This window comes from Pipra filicauda, unplaced genomic scaffold (assembly GCF_003945595.2).
Source record: "Pipra filicauda isolate LSUMZ 115617 unplaced genomic scaffold, ASM394559v2 scaffold159_size1710840_pilon, whole genome shotgun sequence".
Classification (NCBI taxonomy): domain Eukaryota; kingdom Metazoa; phylum Chordata; class Aves; order Passeriformes; family Pipridae; genus Pipra; species Pipra filicauda.
In genome coordinates this window covers 859,191-883,848 of record NW_024104095.1, presented here as the reverse complement: position 1 = coordinate 883,848, position 24,658 = coordinate 859,191, and the positions used below count along the sequence as shown (strand labels likewise).

The window sequence follows — 24,658 nt, the reverse complement described above, 5'->3', positions numbered from 1 at the left end:
AGATCAGGGCTGGCAGCACCTTCTGCCACAGATCTTCCGGGCATAATTTTTGGGATGGTTTTTAAAATGCCTCAGCACAGGCCATGCCGACACCTCAGCTCTGATAGAGGCTGCTGGGGGTGGTCGCTCTGCCCCGGCTACAGCTCTGAATTTTTACTTTTATTTTTGAAAAACGTTTTAGGGGCAGGGCGGCTCAGGGAGAAGGGTCTCCTCAGGGAAAAGGGTCTCCTAAGGGAGCAGAGTTCCCTCAAAAAGGAGGGTCTCTGTAGGGTAAAAGGTCCCCTCAGGGACAAGAAATGCCTCAGGGAGGACGGTCCCCTCAGAGAGAAGGGTCACTTCAAAAAGGAGGGTCCCCTCAGGGCAAAGGGTCCCCTCAGGAGGATGATTCCCTCAGGGAGAAGGGTCTTTCAGGGAGGTGGGTTCCCTCAAAAAGGAGGGTCCTCTCGAGGAGAAGGGTCCTCTCAGCGAAAAGGGTCTCTTTTGGAGAAAGAGTCCCCCCAGGGCCAAGAAGAAACACCTCAGGAAGGAGGGTTCCTTCAGGGAGAAGGGTCTCCCCGGGGAGAAAGGCTGTCTCAGGAGAGAGGGTCAGGGAGATTTCCCTCAAAGAAAGGAGTCCCCTCAGGGAGGAGGATCCCCTGAAGGCGAAGGATGTCCTCAGGGAGAAGGGGCCGCCAAGGTCTCGCCGGTCTCCGGAGCTCTCCGGCCGCCTCCTCACCGCCCTGCACAGTGGGCTGCGGCACCGCCCGCCTCTCCCCTCGGGCTCGGGGTGCCGAAAGCCCCGCTGTCCCGGTCCCTCCCTTCCCTGCCTTCCTCCATCCCTCCCCTCCGTCCCTCCCTCCCCGCCGCCTGAGGGGCGGCTCTATCGGCCGCGCTCCGCCCCGGCCGGGCGGGCTGAGGCGCCGGATGGCGCCGGGCTCTGTGTGACGGTCTCGGGGGCGGAGAGGGGCCGGGGGAGCCCTGCCGGTAAGCGGGGAGGTCTGTCAGGGTGGGGGTCTCGCCTCAGGGCTGCCTTGTCACCGGGAGGGGGTCGGACACACACACACAGACATACACACACACACACACAGATATACACACACACACACACATACACACACACACACACACACACACACGCCAGGGCTGCCCAGCCGGGCGGGGAGGGATGGGCTGAGCACAGCGGGAAATGAACCTTTCAAGGACCCTCGTTCTCCAGCGGTTCGCTAATTTAAATTAATCGTGTCGCCACGGTCACGGTGGTTTCCATTCACTCTTCGGGGTTTACCCCACGATCGAAATTTTCCTCGCAGGCAAACAGGGCTTTAGGCCTGAAGGTGAGGCTGCCCGACCCGGCCTCTTGTGTGCGGTAAACAACGCAGCAGTTAGCAATAAAAATACTGCATTAGGCTCAACACTGTGTCCTTCTGGGGAGGCTGAAGGGCTGTGTGATGGCCTTGTCTGCAAAAAGAGATTCCCGTGGAACTGGGAATCACAAACCGAAGAAGAGGTGTCAGGAAGGATATGGAAATTACAGAAAGAAAACTACAAAAGGATGTTTTATTCCACATCTTACCTTCTTTTTAATGTCACCCCAGACATGTCTACCCCAGACATGTATCTACCCCAGTGCAGGTGAATCCTGGGACAGTGAGAGAAATCGTAGTTGTACCATTAAATGTGTAAAACAAGCAAACAAGGAAACCCCAAATCAACCCTCCCCCCCCCGCCTCCCCCAACCTTAATTCTGTGGGTACCAACTCTCAATGATTTATTGACTTCACATAAACCTGTGTGTTTTTAATAGGTCTTGTGTTGTTCCTAAATGTTTTTGTTACTTTGTTTCAAAATATTTTTGTATTGTGTCCTTAGAAAAAAACATTCTCGTCATTTTCAGAGGCTTTTCCCTGACGGTGTTTTAGTGCCACATCATATTGGCAGACATAGCTTCAGTCCATTAATGCATCAGAATGATGTAGCATAATCTGTCATAAATAATCCATAATCAGGTTTTTTCCTTCATGTTAGGGCTGTATTGCAGCTGTTAGACTCATGGTCACTTTGTATAAGCTAATTTAACCATTAGATCATATTGGTTTTTCCATTTGATAGAGACTTGAATGATGTTTGCATTGGTGGATGGGGGATATTAGCAAAGAGCTGTCAGATTGTCAATTTTTAAAACACAGTTACAGATGTTCTCCAAATTCATTAAGTCTCAGTGAATACAGAGACTAAACACTAGTTTTAATAATTTCCTGGAAGGGTAGTAGTTTGCTTTTCTTGTTAAACTTGCACTGGTATGTTAGTCAGTTTGATATGTCTTCCATGGCCCTTGTGATACCTTTCTGTGTTTAATTTTTTTTTTTTTAATTCTTTTTCCTTTGCTTCAGGTTGAAAAGATGGGAAATGCAGAAAGCAATGCCTATCACAATCACCTTTCCAGATTTCTTCCTGAGGAGCAGACTGACATTGATGGAGTGTTTGATGCCTTATCGGGATCAAGTGGCTCAGCTGGAGGAAAAAATGCCAAAGCTACAAAGAAAACTATGACTCTGGCAGCACTACAGGCAAGACAATCTATTATTATTATATAGCTGAGATGTAGTGAATCAATCAGAATTCCAGAAAGAAATTAAAGATGTGGCAGTAGTTACTTTTAAAGGATTGCTCATCTCAATTGAATACTTAATGTTTTGAGCGGGATGGATTTTGACTTTCTCTTACAGTTTAACATGAGTAGTGAATTTCAGGCCTTTATTTATCTCTTAAGTTGCACTGTTGGGTCCATTTGTAGCTTTCCTGATTCTGAAATAAATTGGAATGTATGGAAATATTTTTACAGCAACTTGAAAAATGGGAAGAATATTTTCCCCCCTGGAATCTATAGTGTGGGATTATTTACAGATTTTCTGGAGAAGCTGTCACAAAGTCAGTTTGTATTTGGTTATATCTGTCTCCCTCAATGCATCACCACCTCTAATCTCTTCACTTGCACTAAAAGGAGAGAATTCAATTTTGCTTGATTAAGCTGTGATTCCCTGTTTTAGCTAATTAACATGCAATATGCTTCTGATTAACTTTGAATTAATTTTCTAATCAAGAAAAGAGAAAAATGATTTGCTGAAATGGTTGATAACTTCAGTTAGGCAGGAGCTAAGTGGCCAAATGAATGTAGTGGTAAAGTGCATTTTTATATATGTTACACAGCTAATGGGATCAAATTAAAACTCATTGGAAGCAGCAGGTTATTTTAAGGTATTTAGCAGTTCCTCTGCATACAGACCAGCTTTAGCCTTCTGCAGCCTGGCTGTTCATGAGCTGCCACTAGTTTGGAAACAGTGTTGCTGCTGCCTGGCTTTTCAGCACTGCTTATCCAAGAACCTGTCCTTGGTGTCTTTTACCAGTTTGGGACCTGGAAGAAGTTATTTCTAGCTTTACCTCTAGATCAGTGTGATGGTTGATGAACATTTGTCTTTTCACTTCCTGCCTTTTTGTTTGCCAACTTACATTCAAATCTTGGAAGGCTGCCTGTAGGTGCCCAGTTCCTTGGTGCAGGGACAATTCCTGTGGCATTCCTGCCTCATAGGTGACTCTGCTCATGTCTGGGCTAGACTGAGATGTGGCAGGTTTGTTCTAGCAACAGTCTGGTGACACTGATGAGTCCCCAGGCATTACCTCATGGACTCTGCTTAGGCTCATGTTTTGCTAGAAGGAAACTACATGGCTTCTGGGCCAGAGCAGGCTGCACTGCACAGCTTGGGAAGCAGGCAGAGCAGGAATCTCTAGATCCTTTCTTGAAGCCATTTAAGACAAGGATTCTAAACTGTCAGAAGCGTGAGTCAGTTAGATGTTTATTAAAGGTTCCTTTTTTACACATCTCCTTTCTTTGCACCCCAGGTCTACTCTTTGGAAGAGCTAAAAGCAAAATGAGTGGTGGGCAGGATAAGGCAGGGAGTAGGTAGGTGATTCAACAGTGTGAAGTAAAAAGCCCTTGAGTATAAGGTTTTAGTTGTGTTCCCTGCTGCTTCTCCCACTTCAGGCTCATGTAGCATTTTCAGAAAGCCTCTCGAAGACAGCTGTACCCCCTGTGACCATCCCTCCCTCAATATGGAGCACTCTGATGTGAAGGACTGTGGCTGCTATTTCTGCTCCTGCTGAAATCAATGGGAATTCTACCACTGACGTCAATGAAAGTAGGGTAGAGCTCGGGATATTGGATCTCTATATGCCCAGCAACAACCATTAGCATCAAATAGGAACAGCCCAGGTGGCTTCCAGAGGAGTGGTATTGAGCCAGCAAATCAGTAAATGGAGCTGGAATAGTGTTTTTGGCAGGTGCAGCTCAATTGATTTCAGCATAGTCCCCACTGGGCTACACCCCTGTACAGAACAGTCAAGGCAGGTCCTCAACATGCTGTGCACAGTGAGGATGCTCTGTAATCATGTCCTAGTGTGTGCATGTATTTGAGATGATTTATTTTTAAACCATGTAATTATCTTGAACACTGTGAAAGTTGAATGCAGAGTCAGATCTTCCCCACAGAGCTGTGATGTGTGACGATGTGTATCAGTTAGATTTCAGTTCAAAGGGCCAGGCATGCCATTCAGATGAATAACTCCTGATCTCACCTGTCTTAACATCAGGGTTGCCTTACAAAAATCAAGGGATCCCAACTTTGTTCCATGTTTCAATTAGTTGATGTGCAGAGGGAAATTCCTCAGGATTGTTTCTGCACGTGCACAGAGTTAAACACGTTGTTTTGTGGCCAAAACTGAGACATGGCAAACACTTTACCTTCTCTTTGGTTTTAAATATCTGTGAGCTCCACTGTCAAAAGCAGACATGAAACATGATTTTGAATATTTGACTGGCAAAATTGTAAACCTTTGCAACAGAGTTATCATGTAGAAACACTTTGCTAATATCCTGTTAAGACTTTACAGTGTTGTTTTTCTGAAGTCCAGTATCAACATCAACCTGAATCAGTAAATAATCACTATAAAAATAAAGATATTTTATTTTTTCTCTTGGAAAACCAGTCCTTTGATGGAAGTTTGTTGCTCATAGTAGATACTACATCTCAGCACAGATTAGCTGGAATACATTAGTTATTCTTCACTTATAAAATGTGCTCTTTGCTGTTTCTCCCAGGCACATACTCGGGAGGCACTGCCAGAGCAAATGACTGTTCGGTTGTACAACGGGATGAAAAGCATTGACCTGCCTGGGAAATCATCTGGGCTGAGTGAACAGATTGCTAAGGAGCAGTTTGTAATTTTTATGTCAGACCTCTTAAAAGGGAATGCAGATGAGAAGATTGCCATAATAATGAGAATGATCTCCAAGACAGAAGGGCCCGTGAAGGGCAAACAAATCCAAGAGGTAAATGGGGCAGTTAAAATGTGTGTGTGGGGGGACAGTAAGAGAGCAGGGCTGTATTTAAGAGCCAGCAAGGATTGTGGTGTGACTGATGCTTCTGGAAATTGAGCAAAATACTTGTTAGAGCTTTAGTTGCAGGAGAGTTGTGGGAATCAAATATAGCTTGCAAGGTGAAAGAGTGGGATCTCGCAGAACAGTAATTCACCAGCAGCTCCTACCACTGCAAAACTTGGTCCTCCACTCCTTCTTTCATGCCATATTTTATGGAGTTGCTTTATGGAGTAACATGTACAAAATATCGAAAAAGGCTTATTTTCCAGACCTATGACACTGAAATAGCATTTCTGTAGTTCCTGACTTGTCATGGCAAGAGAAGTTTCTGCCTTGGGATTACAGCATCAGTACTACTTGACTTTATTTTCAGACAGTCCATTGAAGCTCTTGGCAATTTCCTCTGAGAAATACCAAAATGGTGATGTTTTAATCTTGTCAGTTCACAGAGGATCTGATCATGTCTCTAGTCCATGTACTGAGCTACAGGAAGGAACTGAAAGGCTGGACTTTGGAGAATACTCGGGATTCTGCCAGTGGAGTAAAGGCTTTGGCTTCTCAGCTGCTCTCAGAGTTGAAGCTTGCAGGTAAGCACCCTTGGTGTAGCAGATCTTAGAGCTCCTGTAATCACTGATCTCCTGGCATGGGAATTTTATTTATTTTACCTTACCAACTTTCTCCCCTAAATTCAGGAGAGCTTTGGGTTGACGTCCCAAATTAGGTGGAAACGCAAAACTATTTGTCGTGGAACATGTCTGTTCTACAAACCCCTGGCTTGCAGATGATGGGTATTTAGATGCATGGGCATCTAAGTATTATTTATTTGAATATATTTATCATGTATTTATGACCACATGTCCTTTTACAAAGCACAGGTCTGTCTTTGCACTGTTGTAATAACAGATTTTGCTGTCTTGCAAAGAACATCCCCTAAGTTGTAGCCAGGAGCCCATGTTTATAAATTACAACAGCCCAGCCAATGAATATCACAAGTAGATCTTAATTCTGTGGTTGCATTTGCTTAATGTAGTTGACACTTTACTGTCATGGCTCCTTTCACATGTGGTTTGCTGTCCATTAAAATAATGAAATATTGTGTTTACACTTAAAAATCAGCTGATTATTTTCCAGACTGGGAAACTTACTCCTGTTTCTATATGTCTTATTATTTAGATGGGACGAAACCTGTGGGTCCTCAGCTGCTGGAGACAAGTTTTGACCCGAGTGTCGTTGAGGACTGGGTGTACAGAGTTCCTCAGGTCTCAGTTTTCCTCAGTGTTGTGATCAGGCAGGGCCTCCACGTTCTCCATTCTCTCCCAGACCAAACCAACGACATCCTCAACCTGGTTCCCCGCTGCAAAGGCATGAAAGGAAGAGGACTTGTCAGCCTCTTTGACATCCCATCCATCATATACATCAACTCCCACCTGCCTGCAGAGCTACAGCACAAGTGGCGGCTTTTATTTTCTTCCAGGCTCCACGGGGAAAGCTTTTCACAGTTGTGTGGGCACATAGTGAACAAAGGGCCTTGCATAGTGATCCTGAAGGACTTGGATGGTTTTCTCTTTGGTGGGTTTGCATCTCACTCCTGGGAGGTGAAGCCACAGTTTCAAGGTAAAACTCACTTTTTTTCGTAACCCATGGTTCTGGTAAACATTCCCTGTTCCGTGCAGGTACAAGAATGGATACTTAATATCCACTTCATGGATACTGTCACTTTACTTTCATGACATACAGTGTTTCTTACACTTCCCAAGTGTATTTTTCTGTGGCAAAAATAACATTAATTTTCAAAAAAAAAGCACAACACATGTGGAGTTATTCTTAGCATGGCAGTCAGGCATGTTACAGATTAATATTTATAATTTGCTGTTTGATAAGACCTTTAAAATTGCAGGACTTACTGATCTCGGAGCAAGTTTTCAAGGAAATTTATCAAGCCCTGTAGCTGCATAGGTTGAAAAGTAAATGAAAATTAAGGAAGTACAGCACAGATGATTAGAGATTAAATGATTTGTCCACAGGATGGCAGTGTTCCATCAGGAACACCTGAGCCAAATGCCAGGTTGAGCCTCCTGTTGTCAGTTGTGCACTGTCTGTCTTTGTTTTCCTTCTAAAATCCAGCAGCCAAAGGGTTCTTTGGACAAACTAAACTTTTTGTTCCCTTGAAACCTCAGTAGAGAAGAGAAGGTTTTTTTCATAACTCTTTGGAAAGAACTTTTGTGATGGATTTTTGAAAAAACAATTATGGGCTCTGGATAATCCGTCCTGTTGGGAATCCTCACTTTGGCTACATCAGAAACTCACTTCCTATACTTAATTAGTATTTGATAATTACCACTTCAGTCAGTTAATATAGTGTTATGTTATGTTGATTACACAATTTCCTTGTGTTTTTTTCCTGATAGAATAGCACGTACAGTGTATTAGTCAAGCACAGCACAGGTCCCTCTGAGTACCAGACTGGACATAATAAAAGTTGTGCTCTAAATCATTGATCTATCTATCTATCTATCTATCTATCAGTTCAGCTCTGAACTGATCTATGTATCAATGTAGTCAGAACCAAGGGTGTCTTGCACTCCCATCAGTTTGTGCAGATCTGGCAGCTGGCCAGTTTTAGATGACAGAAGGCAGCCTGTGGTAGGTGTGCTCTCACACAGTGACATAATGTCCTAGTCATGCCTCTGACTGCCCTTGATCACAGCTTATAATTGCATCAATGTCTGTGACTGCACAGAGTTACCTGAGAGTAAACAACAGGTCTAGATCTTGCTGAGAGATAGCTACTGGCTTTCTGAGGTGGCAGCTGCTGTCTTTGAGCTATTCAGCTTCACTTCTTCCATTAATTTTTCTATCCTATTTGTAGACAAGTTATTGTGTGACCAGTTGTCTGACTTCAGGTGCTTTTCCATTTACAGGTGACAACAGATGCTTTCTGTTTTCTGTTTTCCCCTCTCTTGCTGTGTACACATACACAGGGTACAATGACCACTTCATGTATTTGAACAATGGCCAACAGACTATGCCAAATGGGCTTGTAAGTATTCAGAAATGACAATCTGGAAATTGGATTTGTAGCTTGTGTTTGGAAGACTTTTTTTGCTTTTTTTTTTTTCTGTTTCTGAGAGCAGATTTATTTCACTTTTTATTCTCTGAGGAAGTTTGCATCCCTTGTGGCCCACTTTTAGTAGGAGGATTTTTTCTTTTTTTGTGTTAAAGCATCAGTGTAAAGTATGAGCTATGAATGATGATGGAGAGCTGCTTACAGCACTGATAGAGCCCATACTTTTCTTTACAGTTAATATGTATATTGAAGTACTGAATCAACTAAGATGGAATTTATTTGCGTGTGACCCAAGCAGGTGGGCTTTATGTAGGTTAAATTTCTGGAGGTTCTGGGAAGAAACCTTTTTGCCAAGTTTGGTTATCACAGAAGTCCTTCTAGGTGTCCTCCCTGGACGAATTGACTGCTCATATCCACACCACTGGAGCAGCACAAAATAGCTGATCTGTGTAACTGAGGATCCTTCCCCTGGCTGCTCTCACTGCCACACTAACTGCTTTTTAAATGCTGGAAGAGAAAACCCAACAGAATTAGAGTGCAAACATTGCAAGTAGCTGCTGCTGCTGTGTCATTACAGTGGCAGAAGCTTCTCTTACTCAAATTCACAAATGAGCTCTCCAGCTGCAGAGGAGTTTCCACAGAGCTACCACACACTACCTGTTTTGAAACTGCTTTGCAGTTTTGCAGCGTTACATGCCCATAACTTTGGGAATTGCAGCAGGGTGGAATGAATTTGTTCCAACGAAAGTGAACAACATCAAGTTATGTTATTTGTTTCTGTAGATGCTTTTCTAAATGGAAAAGAGGCAGCAAACCAGGGCACTGTCACTCCTGTTTGAAAACCAGGAGCTAAATTTCTGGTACAACTCACAGATACTGGTATTCTGTGAAGTGTAGAGGGAGGGCAGTATCACTCAAGTAAATTCTTGTCTGTCTTCAGGAATGCAAGATGTGGGTACAGAAGCCCAGGTTCACTCAGAATCCCCCTTTTTTTAACCTCCCCATAGAAGTGTGGCACAAACACTGAGCACAGCAATTTATTCTCTAGGCTTCATGACTTTCCCAGTCTGTTCTGCCTGTGCAGCCAGTGTTTAATGTGCTGCTTTGGTTGACAGGGTATGGGTGGACAACATGGATACTTTGGGCTCTGGATAGACAGTGACTATGGGAAGGGACACAGCAAAGCCAAACCTCGATGTACCACCTACAACAGCCCCCAGCTGTCAGCCAAAGAGGATTTCACACTGGATGCCATGGAAGTCTGGGCAGTGGGAGATGTCCCTGAAAGCGTGGTAGGTGAACCTGTGAAATGGTGTCCTGGTTGGAACAGAACATGCAAAACCCACAGTTGCAGTTTTCTCATTAAACTCTCTCTCTCTCTCTGTTGTAATTAATAATATTTTCTATAACTGGCCCTGTGGTGCCATATATTTTGTAGCAGGCAAATAGCAAAACAGTAGTGGAATTGTGGAGGTTGCCAACAAGAAAGACCTTCAGGAGCCAAGAGGTGATAGAGTCAGAAGAGCAGTACTTTATTCTGAATTTCCAAAGGCGTTTCCAATATTGACGAATGGTCTCGAGGAGGAACCTCCTTGGAGAGGGGTTCAGTAAAACCCAATGTTTATAAAACAGAAAGCAAGCACTGGAAACTCTCAAGTAAAGCCTAGTTCAGGAACAGACCCTGAAGATTTCTTTATCAGTAGCTTTAAATTTACTCTTGTTTTTCAATAAGTTTATGTGATTCAATTGATGCCAGTCTTTCTGCACTTGGTTTATTTCTGGGAATGAGCAGGAGCCCTCTTTCCACTCTCCTCTGTCCCCGTAATTTATTCTTATATTAAACTGTCTGGTCTGTACAGCTTGGTGTTGTTTTTTTTTTTTTTTCAAATTTTTACTTCTTTTCATACTAAATTTGTGTGCCTTGACTTCACTGGACACAGAGCTCTAAATAGAAACAGAACAAGCTGTTTACAGAAAACGTCAAATTGTAATTGAATCTCTTCTTTAAAAAAACCCCCTTACTTCTGCACTTCAGTCTGAGGTGAGGTTAGCCAGGATGTTCTGGTTGGCTTGTAACCTGAATAAACTTGAAATAGTTCACTGTCATCTTAGGAGAAGTTTATGGCTATTTTGTGTAACTGCAGCTATAAAAATAATTTGATGTATTCCAGTGAATCTTAAATGCCTTACTTGGAAAGTGTGTCTGCTCCATTGTGCCAAACCTGCAAACCAGATCACTTATGGACTTCTCTTGAGTGTGTCTCTTTCCCGTAGACTGATATTGACATTTTAAATTGAGTATGTTTTATTTTCTTTTGCAGACAAAAGGTAAGAAGAGTATCCTGGATGTGGATCCTGAGGCTCAGGCCCTATTGGAAATGGCTGGAAAAAGTCGTCACAGCGAAGGTCTCCGGGAACCCATTGAAGAGGATGAGGATGATGAGAACTAAAGGAATCACAGTAAAATGAAAACCCTTTTATTTTTATTTGCTTCCAAGTGTTAATGTTCCTTGGACAGCGTATTTTTTCCTCTTTTCTTTTTTTTCCCCCTAAATTTACCTAATTATCTGGGACAAAGCTTAAACCTCGTACTTATGTAATATTTAGGTCTAATACAATATTCTGCCTGAAGGGTTTTGTTTGGGGAGGACAGAAAAAATAACTGGGGACACAATCATTAGACATGTCTGAGTCCTAGTTGAATATGAATTTGCTTGCATTCCCCATAGATCATGTCTGAAAACTAAATTGAAAGCAGCAGAAGATATCGACAGTATGGTTTACTGACTTGGAGAACTGATATTTATATATATATATATATATATATATATATATATATAAAAAGAGACTGTCCAAGACACTGATTAAGGCTTTTATACCTCAACTGCACAGATTTATTTGCATGCAATGAAATTAGTCAGTGAATTTGCAAATTGTAATGATGTCTTACATTGGTAAACAGAGAGTAGTCCACACGATTCCATATGAAGGGTGCTATTAGTTTGCATTGCTTTGGTTAAAGCATTAAATTTGACATTTTCTAAGTTGGTTTTTTAGCAAGTGACTCCATATGGACTGTAAGATGTCCAGAATATTCATATACAGCAACAAGGTTTATAATACTACACTATAGTTCAGTGCATCTCACTTCAGCTGTTTCTGCAGAAATTTGTCTGTTGTTTTTTAAACTTAGTAAAACAGAATCACTGGAATCATTCAGCCATATTTTTCCTAAAAATGGGCCATACTTTCAGCAGAAATTCTCCAGGGAAGGTAACTTCTTTAGTAGCCTCACTTGAGACTGGACTAAAAAGGAAGCCAGTTAATTGGGAATAGGATCTGCAGATACCTTGTAGAAGAAATAAAAATCAGGGTTATGTAAAATGTTTAAAGAAGATTGCTGTACACTTTATTTCCACATAATTAATCATTACTGCATTATGGAAAAAAATGCCTGCAGTTGTTTGGGGGTTTTTGCTCTGTTTTGTGACTGTTCACCAGTCAGCACCAGTTTTGCCAGGTCTCTTGTACTCAGGGCTTTTTCTACTTGAATTTGTTCTCATCTATCAGTAATTAGTTTGACCTCGCTAATTCTATGTGTCATTAACTTGTCAAAAATAACCCTAATTTTTACCAGGGAGTGTAATTTCTAACTCAGCAAATAGTGTTTGGTTATTGGTGTCTGTGATTGTCAATCTTTCTCATCCTGAGGAAAAGGACTGTACCCAATCCTCTTTGTCCTGGCATGACTTTGTCTTCTGTGCAGCTTAGAGCAAAAAATGTACCAGAATTCTACAATTCCTGATCATGTGGCCTTCCTTCAAATTCTTTCCCTTAGTGTTTTCTTGTGTGTGGTCTTTTTTTTCCCCACCTGCTGTTTTTCACAGGGAGCCAGATTTGAATATTCTGAATAATCTGCACTTGTGCCTTAATGTAGGTCCCATTCTTTTTGATTTTGTTAAACAAAGTGAACTTAGGCTTGAAAGGAGAACATGAAGAAATCACTCCAGCCAGACATCCTAGAACTCAACTGTGCATTTTGTATAGTACCTGAACTAATGACTGGGGCATATATGCTGTTTGTTCCAGTACAGAGTGTGCTGTGGAAGGCCTGAACTAATGTCCTTTTATCCTGTTTTTGCTTAAAGAAAAACCTGAAAGTCTCCCAAGTTTGTAACACGTAGAAAAAAAATGTAAGAAGCAAACCAATTGCACTGATAATTTGTATAATTTTCTTCTCTGTATATATTAATAAGAATGTTAAATAGTACAATGTAGGGAGTACTGTATAGACAGCAAGTCAGTACATGAAGCTCTGTGTAGGTGTGGTGGTACCAGCTTTTGTTTGAACATTCTCAAACTCCCCCCATAAGTCTCAGAGGTCTTTTCCACTTAGGCACTGGGTACTCCAAGTGGATGGCATACAGTAATGAGGCAGCTGAATTTCTGCAGTTACACATAAAATAAGCAGCTAGACTTTATTTCCCTTCCATTAGAAGGCGGAGACTTGTCTTTGAGAACTGAAACTCTTTGCAAGGGTTTTTAAAAAAATGGTGAGCAGGCTGTGTCTGGGGAGGGTGAGTTTCACAAAGCTACTCTTCTCCATAAGTATTTCAGTGGCCAAGTTGTCTTTGATTTATAATAAGTATCAGGATAGCTGTTTCTTTTCAGACTATGAATCCAAAATGTAATCCTGTTTAAACATCATGTTGTGACAATCAGCATAGCATTGTGACCTCTGAAAGTGTAGTTTTTTGACAAGTTTGTGTCTGAGACTCTTCATCTTCACTTTGAAGTGAAGGTGTTAAGCTGGAGCAAGAGGAAAACTGACACTATGGCACTTTAGCAAATGTCTCAGTGACACTACTGATCCAACCAGCAGGTGGGATTGTTCAAAATTGTTCTTTAAATGTAAAAGATGGGCTTGGGAGAGACTCAACTTTTTTTTTTCCCCCTGAACCTAATGATTAAGCACTCTGGGCTTTCTGCTCATGCACCTAAAACATCCAGAAAGCATTTGTCAGCAGTGGGCTTAGCTGTGATCTAAACATCTCAGTCCCTTTTGTGCAGCTCTTGATACAACTGCAAAGCTCAACATCCCTGCTCTGTGTGTGACTCATTTTTATTCTCAGTGCTTGTGAAAGCAATTCCCTTCCCCATTAAATCCATGCACTGCTGTGCTTTGGATCACATCACCCTTCCAGTTTGCTCCTCTTAGTCACACAGGTACCAAAAAAGACAGCTGAGCGTTGGCACTTCAGCTCTCTACTCTGCCATCTCCCCACAGTTTCCTTGAAAGGCTTGCTGAATCAAGGCTGGCTATCTGGAAATCTAGAAACACTACAGATTGACTACAGGAAAAGAAGTGCTAATGAAGGCAGGTCTTTTCCAGTCTTCTAATTTAATGTAAAAGGACAGGTCTAAATCAAGTCTCACACAGATACTTGTCAATAACATTTAAAAATGTAGATTTTATTAATAAAAATGACTTTGATTTAAATAAATAAAATTTCAGTTTATGCACAATATATTTTTCTGTACAGGTGTGAAACTCTTATTTTGTCTGGGACTATCACAGCCTTCTTGACATATGTTATAAAAATATACCTGCTCTTGGTTTGAAACCGGAGCTGCTGCAGAGGTTTCTGTGGAACAGCTCAGGTGGGGCGTGTAGAGGAGACTGTTGGTACAGGTGCACGTGGGTATCTTCAGGAAGGATGTGTGGCAGCAGAAAGAGATGCATTTGGATTATCCAGCATCACAGCTCTGTTCCAAGAGTGTTTTAGAGGAGGTCTGAGTCAGGTGTGACATCCCTTTGTGTGCCCTGGGCGGCAGCAGCGTCGTTCACACAGTTTGACGAGCTCGGACACCACGAACACTGAGGAAGCCAGTCCAGTGAGGAACAGCAGGTCTGGGGGAGGAAACAGAGTGCAGGGGAGCTCAGCTGGGCAAGAATCCCAGGGCAGGGCCTTCCTGCAGCTGGCATTTGTGCTGGTGTAACCCATGGGTGCATGGCCTTGCCGTGCCTTTGCCAGCTGGAGAATTAGGGAAACCGCTGCAATGAACAAGGGACCCATAGCTGGGTCTGCTCAGAGGGTGGAAACCTCTACATTAATAATTTGGGATCATTGACCACTGCTTATGGCAACAGACCTGATGTGGATGCAACACAGTGTGGTAGGGTGGAGTTTGCTGATTCAAATGGTGAAACCTGCATTGCATTTCAGCTGGGAAACAGTCACCCTGCACTTTCTGAAGGGAGTGCACAAGGATCCGAGATAGATTTATGGACAGAAACATCAGACCTCATGGAAGATCTTGGCATGTCTCCATTTACTTGCAATTATGTGCAGTAAATCAAAATTCAAAACCTAGGCTGGGATAATATAATTAAATACTACTACTATTTGTGTATAATTATGTGTAAACATAAAGGTATAGGAGCTGTTTTCCTCTATAGAGCTGATTTCCTCTACAGAGATGTGGTGGGAGGTAACATGAAACAAACTGGGAATGGCGTCTGCTTTTTAAAGTAGCTTAAATGAAAGAAAAACCAAACCATTATTTATTTTGCAACTTACCTAACACTCCTAAATTCTCTGTCTGGAAGATCTTCTGTAGTGGAGGGATGTATATAACAGCCAGCTGTCCCAAAAATGATCCAAGCACGGAATACAGGAACATGCGGTTCCGAAAAAAGCCAATTTCAAGTATCAACTTTGTCTAGAGAAGTGGGGGGGGGGGGGGGAAGAGAAATGTGAATCTCTGCTGGAACATAATATCACAATGTTTCTTTACATGCAAACTCCCTTTTTGAAGTTACATAAACACTAACTTAGGCAGAATTACATAGTTGAAAGTAGTTGCAGTTGAACTGTGATGGATAACTTTATATAAATAAAAAGTTGATAAAAATCACATTGCTTTAAATGACATTAAAAAAACCCCTTACTATGCAAACTGCTGGTATTCTAATGTTTATGTTTGTGATTTGAGACAAGAAATTATTGCTGACAGAGCAATCTCACCTGAGAGCGACATGTCAGGGCATTGAAGAGGTCAAAAAACACAAAACAGGTAAAAGTCATCGTTGTGGTTCGAGGAGTTATGCCACCTTTTGGATTCTGGAAGCAGATTTAAAATTCAGAGCTTAGGTAAGCCTTACAAAAATATGTCAATTCAGTAGGTGAATTAAATGTTCCCTTTAATGATCCCAGTCATATCAAAGGGTAATAAAACAAAGGAGTCAATCGAGTTCTAGCTATTATAGGTAGCATTAATTTCTCTCTACTGATTTTTGAGATTATGATTTTATCAACTATGTTTTAAATTCTTAAAATGATGTGGAATTGAGTAAAGGACATTCTAAATTAAATTACCTAAACTGTTAAAGTAAGAGTCACTATTTACCAGCAGCAAGCCATAGCACTTGGCATTTTCTACCTACATGGAAAGGGAGAAGTGGAAAGTCCCTTAAAGCATCGATACCACAGCAAGTAAGAGTTTTCCTATTGTAGTTAGGAAGCTCCAAATTAGAGGCAACACAGGAAGGCAGAAGCAGAGATATGAGCTGACCCTGGTTTCTTAACCCTCTGCCTACACTGATCCTTCCCCACAGGATACATCCCTGAAAGTCCTTTGCATGTCCTTGAGAAACTGCCCTTCCCTTCATTCTCCACCCTGATGAAAACAAGATCCAGTTGCAGATTTTCCTCACCTCCTTCCAGAAGACAAAGAGGGTTCCACTGATGATAATGAGAGCTGACATGAAGATTTTCAGGATCAGTGATTTGCTGAGTATGGTGTCTGTGATACACCGGGGGGGCTGTTTGATGGCGTCCCTGTCAACAGGTTCAACTCCCAAGCTGCCTCCAAGAGAAGCAGAGGGATGTGTTTAGTTAATGCAGGGCATCCCAAAAAGGTACTGCTGATACACCAGGGTGGAGCTGGAGGAAGCAGTTCTTTGGAATACAGCAGGGTGACAAAAGGCCCCAAATTTGTCTGTGACACCAACACCAAAGGTCTCTTTTGCATATGGAGCTGCTAAAATGACACATTAGACCATCATATCATCTCCCTGTGCCAGAGGGAGAGCTAACTCTGAGAGTGTGGCCAACATCTCTTCCATGTTGTGGAAGCAGTAATTGTAATTGGTTGTAGTTGTAATCAGCAGTTGGATGAGGTTCCTAAGTGTTGTGATTTTGGGGCATACTCCCCCACATGTACCCAGTATTCCCTTCCCAGTCTATGAGCTGGTGATGTTCTCAGGATAACAGACCATTCCTGGCCAAAAAATGGCATAGTTAAGTGATTCTATCATGAAATAGCAACACATAAATGTGAAGTAAATGCTTTTGGACAGACCAGGAGGGAATAAAAGCACAATTTGTCTTATATAACCACCAAATAATTAGTGCATTGATGAGGAATCAAAGCCAAGAATGTATTGCTCATGTGACTTCCATACCTCTGGGCTGGCGGCCCATCCATGATGATGTTGATCCATAAGATCTGCATAGCATTGAGCGGATTTGGTAGGTTGAGCACTGTTGACAGAGTAACTAGGCTCAAAGCTGAGATACTCCTGCAAAGCACAGAAGAACATGATTCTGCAGGGACTCTCCCCGAAGGTGCTTTCATTGGAAGTGAAGCAAACAGGAACTTACGTGCTCAGCTGGAACCGGACAAAGTTTTTTATGTTGTAAAATATTCCCTTTCCCTCTTCTATTGCATTCCTGGAAGGGAGAGGAGAGTTTATTAAGTAAAGAGCACTCACACTGTTTTACACTGAGCTCCCTGTGACATTCCAAACACAAATTGTCTTCTCTAGCCCTTATTTCAGTTGAAATTCAGAGCACAGCTCAGGATGAGGTTGTCAATGCAGCTTCTCACTTACAGTCACTTTATCAGAACTAGAAGATCTGAAAACATGGGTCACATGGCCAGGTTTTGGTTCATGAAGCAGGCCTAGGATCTATTTATATCCCTACTGGACTCTGCCCACTCTCTCTGTTGTTAAGAACCAACAGAGCATTGCAAATTATGTTTTTCCTCTGAGCTTCCTGGATGAGGAAGTGAGCAAGTGAGAATCATAAAGGTTGGAAAAGACCTCCAAGATTGTTGAGCCCAACTTTTGGCCAAGAAAGTTCTGATCTACCCAGACTTCTGGGTAGGTGCTCTCAGACCCCCAGTTAGCTACAGCAACGAGAAACCAGAGCTTTCAGGTGAAAGAGGGCTTTGTCACCACCACTTGTGTATGCAACTGAAAATGAGCTGGACCCACACTGAGTCCACGTACATGTCCTGCATCTTGCCTTGTTCCCAGGGCTAGTTACACAACAAACTTGCTGCAATGGATGGCCAGAAAGTATCTGGAGTAAGAAAGTGCCTGCTGGTAAGAAAGTGGCTAAACCTACATTACTTTTGAGAAGTCATCATCCACGAGGATCATGTTGGCAGCCTCTTTGCTCACGTCCGTGCCGGCCTGTCCCATCGCGATCCCGATATCCGCGGATTTCAGGGCCACGGCATCGTTGACACCATCTCCTGTCATGGACACCACAGCACCAGCCCTCTGCAAAGCCTGTGGGAGAGGAGAGGTGACAGGTTCTGTAGCCAGAAGATAAGTAAGTCCTGTAGGCAATCACAGGGTTTGCAATAACATCGGGGGAGCAGAAGTGCTGTGTGACTCTGAGGGTAGAGCAGGCTCAGCAGCCACTGAGGACAAAACTCAGACCAAGAATTAAGAGACTGGATTTTCAGAAGTATAGAGCATCTCATAACTCCAGCAGAAGTTAGAAGAGGGGAGTCAAGTCCTCAGAAATCATTGTCCTGATATTATGCTTGCTAATAGCTCACTAGTGTCTTTTAAATGCCCGGGCCACACTTGCAAGAGAAATCACAGAATATCCTGAGTTGGAAAGGAACCTCAAGGATCATCAAGTTCCACTCCATATCTAAAACCTTCAGTGTAAATAGTGCCAGTGCTCTAGCTGAGTGTTGACAGTCCTTTAGTTTGAGCTGATCCTGCCGTGGAAGACCAGGTCATCTAGAGAACTCTGGCTCCCCCTCCCCCTTGTTTTTGAGAGACATGCAAAGGATTTGAGAAGCTTTTAGTACCTTTATTATTTTTAGTTTGTGCTTTGGACTTGTTCTGAAAAAAATGGAAACCTGAAACAACAGAAAACAAACAAAATATAATTAATCTTGTATTGGATGGAAGCTGTTGGGAATAGGTCTTGTTTATGTAATCAAAACCATTACATTTTGGACAGTGGATGACAGCTCTGCCTCTTCCAGTTGGTCCAGCTCTTCCCCAGACATAGCTTTCAGCTTCCCATTGCAGAGACCAATATTCTGTCCTGCAAAGAAAAGCTCAAAATGAGATCTGCCCATCAGCTCTGGAAAAAGCCAGGTCTTTCCTGACTTAGAGAATAGAGACAGCAATTAAAGAATTTACTGGGAAATGTGTCTGAACCTGGGGCACCTGACAGGACACACAGCTCTGGGACTGGGCCAGTCATCCTGTGCTGACTCAATGGGAATTATGGAAGTAATATTGTACCCAGAACTGGAGCTGGTGCTAAATCTGTCACTCTCTGCTCTGCTACTTGCTCTGTGCATTTCTAATGGAAAAATGAAAAAAATGTGAAGAGCTGAAATACTCACACTCTGAACATTAGTGGATTCTATAATCCCAGCAATGCCATCTGTGTCTTTTGAGGGTCTTACACTGAGATTTTGCCATTTCTGGTGCTAAAATAGCAGAATTAACTCACTGGAATTTGGCTCATGGTTCATAGATACTCTATTACTGCATTTAAGTTTTGATTCAATGGAAAAGCAAGAGCTCAGTGACTTCTAAAACCTCTATTGCACACACAAAAAGGATGATAAAGTTGGTTATTAAGTGATGTAACATTTGACTGATCTGACAGACATACTATAAGTCCCCAGGGAAGAAGCAAAGTTTGGTACCTATAGCCACAGCTGTTTCCAGGGCATCTCCAGTTATCATCTTCACTGACACACCAGACTCAAAAAGGACTTGAACAGCTTCTCTCACTCCAGCCCTCGGGGGATCAATTATTCCAACCAGACCTAAAAATGTTAGTTTGCCAAGTTCTGGACCTGAAGCCAAAGCGAGTACTAGAAACAGAGGGGGAAAAAAAATGACAAGAGTAAATTATTAATAATGTATTTCCATACATCAAAAGGAATATTTAGAGAAGATATGAAATTGCCAGTTTTCCAGCAGAAAAAGTCATTAAAACCAGATCTTTAGTCATTACAATCAGATCTTGTATAGACAAGACAAATATATAGACAAAATTCAGTCCAATTAAATAATAGTTCATCTGAATCAGAGCATTTCTGTTTGACATGTTTCTCTTAGGATTTATGTCCTTCTCATTTTAAACTGTCTACCACATCTTCCCCAAATACAGATGGATTAAATCGGGACAGTGCAATGTTAGGCCAGACACAATTAAACTGCTAAGTTAAACAATAGCACTTACACTTTTTTTTATTTTAATCTACAAATGTGAAATGTAAATTCAGTTAAACCAGTGAGACTCCCATCATGTAAACATCAAGGCTCTGAACATTTCATTTCTGTTCCCGGTGCATATCCATATCATTCAATCATTAAATCACTCAAGGATATTTTGCCAGGGGTTCGTGTCAGTGTTGCTTTGATGATGGAATCATAAGCTGCAGCAGCTGCCTGAGCTAATCACTTCCCTTCAGAGCAGTAATTTGCTGTTACCACAAGGGCAGATGATTTGGATATTGTAAAGCAAGCGCCGTACACGAGTTACTAACCACAAGACACGGGGCTGGAGAATATGTACATTAACTGTACCAGCTTCCAGATCCAGCTGCCAAGAGTTGTTCTCATCTACTTACAACCTGGGAACACGCACAGGAGACGGTGTCTTTGTTACTGTGTGAAAGTCTAAGATATTTCTGAAGGGGTGTTTCTAGCGGTGAAGGAGATGACACGTGTACAAAAACTTCTGTGGGCTGTGCACTGACACGCAGTCGGGATCAAGAGGAGATTGTTAGATTTGGTTCTAGTGAAGAATTGAAATGAACTTCAAATGAAAATCTCAGCACCCAAATCCACGTTTGGAACTCCTTTCAAAGTGGCTTTTTGTTGTTTTTGAGGCAGCTTCTCCAAAAGCAAACCTTGGCAGAGTAGTGCTTAGATGGGGCCCAGCACAAAGCTTTTCAATGCATCATTCAGACTGTATGCCAGGCAATAACAACACTCCATGGAAGAAAAACATTCACCTTTCCAGTGCTTATTTCAACTCCTTTCAAGCTCACTAATTTAAATCCAGCAAAAAACCAGATCAACCAGCAGACCTAAGACATGGTCTTCAGCAAACTCTCACGAGGGTTGCAAAGGGATCATCCAAGTGATGTTAAGAAACTGAATTTAAGCTGAAAGAGATTTAGATGGGACATTGGGAAGAAATTCCTCCCTGTGAGGGTGGGGAGGCCCTGGCACAGGTTGCCCAGAGAAGCTGTGGCCGCCCCATCCCTGGAAGTGTCCAAGGCCAGGTTGGACGGGGCTTGGAGCAACCTGGTCTAGTGGAAGGTGTCCCTGCCCATGGCAGGGGGTGGAATGAGATGAGATTTAAGGTCCCTTCCAACCTAAACCATGTTGTGAATCTGTGATGACTGAGCCTCTGTCCACCCTAACTAAAACAGAGCAGGAAAGTACTAGGGCACGATGACCCATAAACTTAAGACTGACCTCGAAGTCCTGAGGAGCCCATTCGCTTCTCTTCCTGCTGGTAGGCAGCTTTCTGCTGGGGGGTGAGTGACAGTGAGATGCCACCACTGTTGTACAGAGTGCAGTATTGAATAACTTCTTCAAATGCTCCTTTCATAAAGTAAATATCTTCCTGGTCCTTTAAAGCAAGGAGATAACACATTTTGTATTAAAAAAAAGAGAACTTTTTTTTTTAGAAAGGATCTTTTGTTTCCTCTTTTACCTGTTTCATGAGATGCCCAGGAACTTGCATTATGTATAAGATGGGATATTTTTGTTCTGGCCATTTTTCATGTTCAGCCATCAGAGACAGAATTGTAATAAAAAGGTTGGTGAGTTTTTAACCTCACCAGTACAGTATCAGCCAAAATGAACTCCTTGACCCAGTAAGGGGTAAAGGGCCAACCTTTTTCTCCCAAACACCATATCTCTCTTTGCCTGTCAGTTATCTCTGAAAAGCTTTTGTTTTCCTGCTCAAACCAGTGTATGGAAAGTATTCTCTCCTCCCATTCAAACACAGCTTTACAAGGTAAAATTACACCCAAGTTGGGAATTTGGAGGTTTGTTCAGTTTTCTCCTGACATAGTTAACTCCTGAAAACATTATTTGCTGAAGAGATACCATTTCATGCCCACTGTTGAGGTGCACAATTAGAAACACGAAACCAGCCACCACCACTGTTTGCTTTACCTGATTTTTCAGTGTGCATTTCACAGCCATCCACTTCTGTTCAGAGCTAAATGGAATTTCCTTCTTTCTTACATAAATGTCTTTTATGTCAGCTAATTCCATCTGAAGTAAGGTAAAATAAAAAGAGCACTGTAATGCTGAACACTGCCAAAGTTTGTGTGTGTATATATATTTATATATATATATTAAAAGGGTTGACTGTTGACCATGTCCTTCCAGGCTGTCAGATACCACAAAAATTCATATTTCAAATATGAGAGAAAAATGCATTATTCAAATCCAACTTTTCCTTTTGGTGCCTTATGTGGGATAAATTAAAGTAGAGTTCAAAGCTTGATTCCTATTAACTTTTGAAAGAACTAGGGAGCTGCTCTGCCTTTTTGGTGGGGCTTTGGGTCAAAGGAGGCTCAAGTCCATTCCCTAAAACTACAGCAAAGCAACGGGTTGGGCAGATTTCTTCCAGCCCAAGCTCAGGCTCCCCCACTTTGGTTATTTCCCAGTGACTCTACTTGAAAGAAAAAGGGAAATTGCAAATAACTGAAGGGTAGATTGTAGCTGTGGTTTCCAATTATTTCCTGATGAGTTGAACTCAAAAAGCAATTCACCAAACTGAAAAATTAAAAAGAGAAATGGAAAAGACAACCTCCCACATATTCTGCTATTGCTTGGCCACTGAATACCAGAGCAGGAGGGAGCTTTTAATTCAGCATTTAGGGAAGTGAAATATTGTTTTTAAAAAAAAGAAATAAAAAAAAAATCATGATTTTGCTGTTAGTTACGGGCTTTAAAAATAGGAGGTAAGATCAGATGCTAGGAGGTGCATCATTTTGTGGGGTACCCTCTGTGCTTTACAGCCCAGCTGAGCTCTGAAGCCACAGGCTGTGTTATGCTGATTAGGTGATACCTTGAGATATTTTACAGCCTCTGCCTATGAGCATGAATGGAACATCCATAAAAAAAAATCTTCTTTAACATAACCATGACTAGAAAAAAAGTAAAAGCTGCCAGATGACTCAAAATGGGGGTGACCCTCTGCCATGCTTTCCAGTCTGGCCTGTTCTTGCTCATGTTTCACTCTTGTCTTCCTCCTGAACTCCTAATTGGCACATGCAGAAAATATTGAAAAGGCTGTCCAGTCTGACCCTGAAAGAAATCCATTCCACAGCCTAACTGCATGATTAACCAAACCAAACAATTATTGCTGTTAGTGCAGAAGCTCAGGGAAGGTGTTTGCCCACGACAAAAAGGTTGACTGGGAGAGGTGTGCATATATGACCTTGGGAAGAAGAGATGAGGAAAGATTAAAACCAGTCTGGGGAATTTAAAGCAGTCTGAACACTGCTGCCAGACCTAACAATTCCAGCTTTTTTTTTTTTTTAATTTATTTTTTAATTTTCTGGAAAATTTTAAACCATAAGAACCTTACCTTCATTGCCAGGGCAATGAGAGCTCCTTCTGTGGGTTGTCCTATCACACTGTTTTTCCTGATAACAGCATTATTGACCACACAGCCAGCCTGGAGAAAGGGACAGGTTTACATGGTTTATTTTTTTAATTGCTAAATTCATAGCTTTTCCATCTCTTTAAATGAAATAATGAAAGATTGGAGAATGAAAGCAGCCACATCCCAAAAGATTGGTGAAAAGATTCCCCACAGCAGTGTTTCCTGAGATCAGTTCTTGTGCTTTCTAAACCCCCTTACTCCATAGGATACAGCAATGAAAGCTTAGTTTCTCCCCTACTATTGATTCTAATGTGAAGTGTGGATAAGATGTGACCTAATCTCCATATGAGATTCCAGCTCATATCATTTCACCACCCAAACACTCATTTTAATTTACAGTTGAATGTTCAAAATTTTATTTAATGCTGACACAGGATGTAGAAATCATCGCAATACATTTATAAATTGACTATGTGGCTAAAGTCTAGAGTCTGTCCACACTTAAAACCTGAACATGGTAAAATGAATCAGTCTCTCCTCTGACAGAATTGTGGTTTTATCCAAAATATCATTGACTCTTGAAGCTGGTGACCCTGGTCTCTCCCTGAATGTCTTATGATCTCTCCCTTTCACCCATAAGCTTCAGGTACCACATCACACTCGGCATCTTTCCATGAGAATATTTTAGCAGGACAGCTCATTTTGGAGTTACAAAACTTGTTTGTTTTGTTTGTGTTTTTTTTTTCATGCTAATTACCCAAAGTGATTAGTGCAACTGAAAAGTGAATTTAACTGGGGTAAGCTGGTTCATAGGTTATACTTACCTCCACTAGCTTCCCAATGGAGACGTTGGAAAATTCCTTAAGGATCTCCTTTGTTGGCAGAAGATAAACATTTCCTTCTCCATTGTAGCCCACCCCGCTGACCTGAGGGAGGGAGAGACAGACAGGACATATTTCCCTGTGTCAGACAGGACTGTTCTGCAAATTTCTAACTGTGAAGGAGTTCTGGGATTCTTTTTCTGTCTCAAGCTTATAGGAAAGGCTGCAGACAGTGACAGTATAATATAATAGCTGTATAGGAACAAAAAGAATCAATTTGTCCTATACAGAACTTCTTCACCATGATTTCAGGAGTCTCCTGCAGCTCAGGTGAGAAATCCAGCCCTTTGGCAGCAGTGGGTTCACTGGTTGTGTCCAAGCCCTGCCTTCACTTTTCACACAGGTAAACAAACAAGCAGAAGGATTAAGCCACATCTTCCTA

The 24,658-nt window shown here is 42.0% G+C and overlaps 2 protein-coding genes across 2 annotated transcripts in view; one reads left to right on the top strand and one right to left on the bottom strand.

The window, feature by feature from the left end:
- The first annotated feature begins 808 nt into the window (after positions 1-808).
- MEAK7 (MTOR associated protein, eak-7 homolog) lies at positions 809-14,180 on the top strand. Its single transcript, XM_027725159.2, has 8 exons — positions 809-963; positions 2,370-2,546; positions 5,132-5,362; positions 5,853-5,997; positions 6,584-7,024; positions 8,332-8,450; positions 9,593-9,769; positions 10,799-14,180. The coding sequence occupies exons 2-8, from the start codon at positions 2,379-2,381 to the stop codon at positions 10,925-10,927; spliced, it is 1,410 nt and encodes a 469-aa protein (XP_027580960.1). The 5' UTR covers positions 809-963; positions 2,370-2,378; the 3' UTR covers positions 10,928-14,180.
- The window catches only part of ATP2C2 (ATPase secretory pathway Ca2+ transporting 2), a 25,162-nt gene continuing 14,655 nt past the window's right edge, over positions 14,152-24,658 (bottom strand). The window contains exons 14-27 of the mRNA XM_027725163.2: positions 24,220-24,321; positions 23,378-23,467; positions 21,952-22,053; positions 21,244-21,400; positions 19,455-19,625; positions 18,741-18,838; positions 18,597-18,647; positions 17,894-18,060; positions 17,144-17,212; positions 16,945-17,061; positions 16,195-16,342; positions 15,506-15,601; positions 15,059-15,200; positions 14,152-14,388 (exon numbers count right to left, since the gene is read on the bottom strand). Of these exons, the coding sequence (XP_027580964.2) occupies positions 14,276-14,388; positions 15,059-15,200; positions 15,506-15,601; positions 16,195-16,342; positions 16,945-17,061; positions 17,144-17,212; positions 17,894-18,060; positions 18,597-18,647; positions 18,741-18,838; positions 19,455-19,625; positions 21,244-21,400; positions 21,952-22,053; positions 23,378-23,467; positions 24,220-24,321 (1,623 nt within the window). The 3' untranslated portion in view covers positions 14,152-14,275. The remainder of the gene's footprint in view (positions 14,389-15,058; positions 15,201-15,505; positions 15,602-16,194; positions 16,343-16,944; positions 17,062-17,143; positions 17,213-17,893; positions 18,061-18,596; positions 18,648-18,740; positions 18,839-19,454; positions 19,626-21,243; positions 21,401-21,951; positions 22,054-23,377; positions 23,468-24,219; positions 24,322-24,658) is intronic.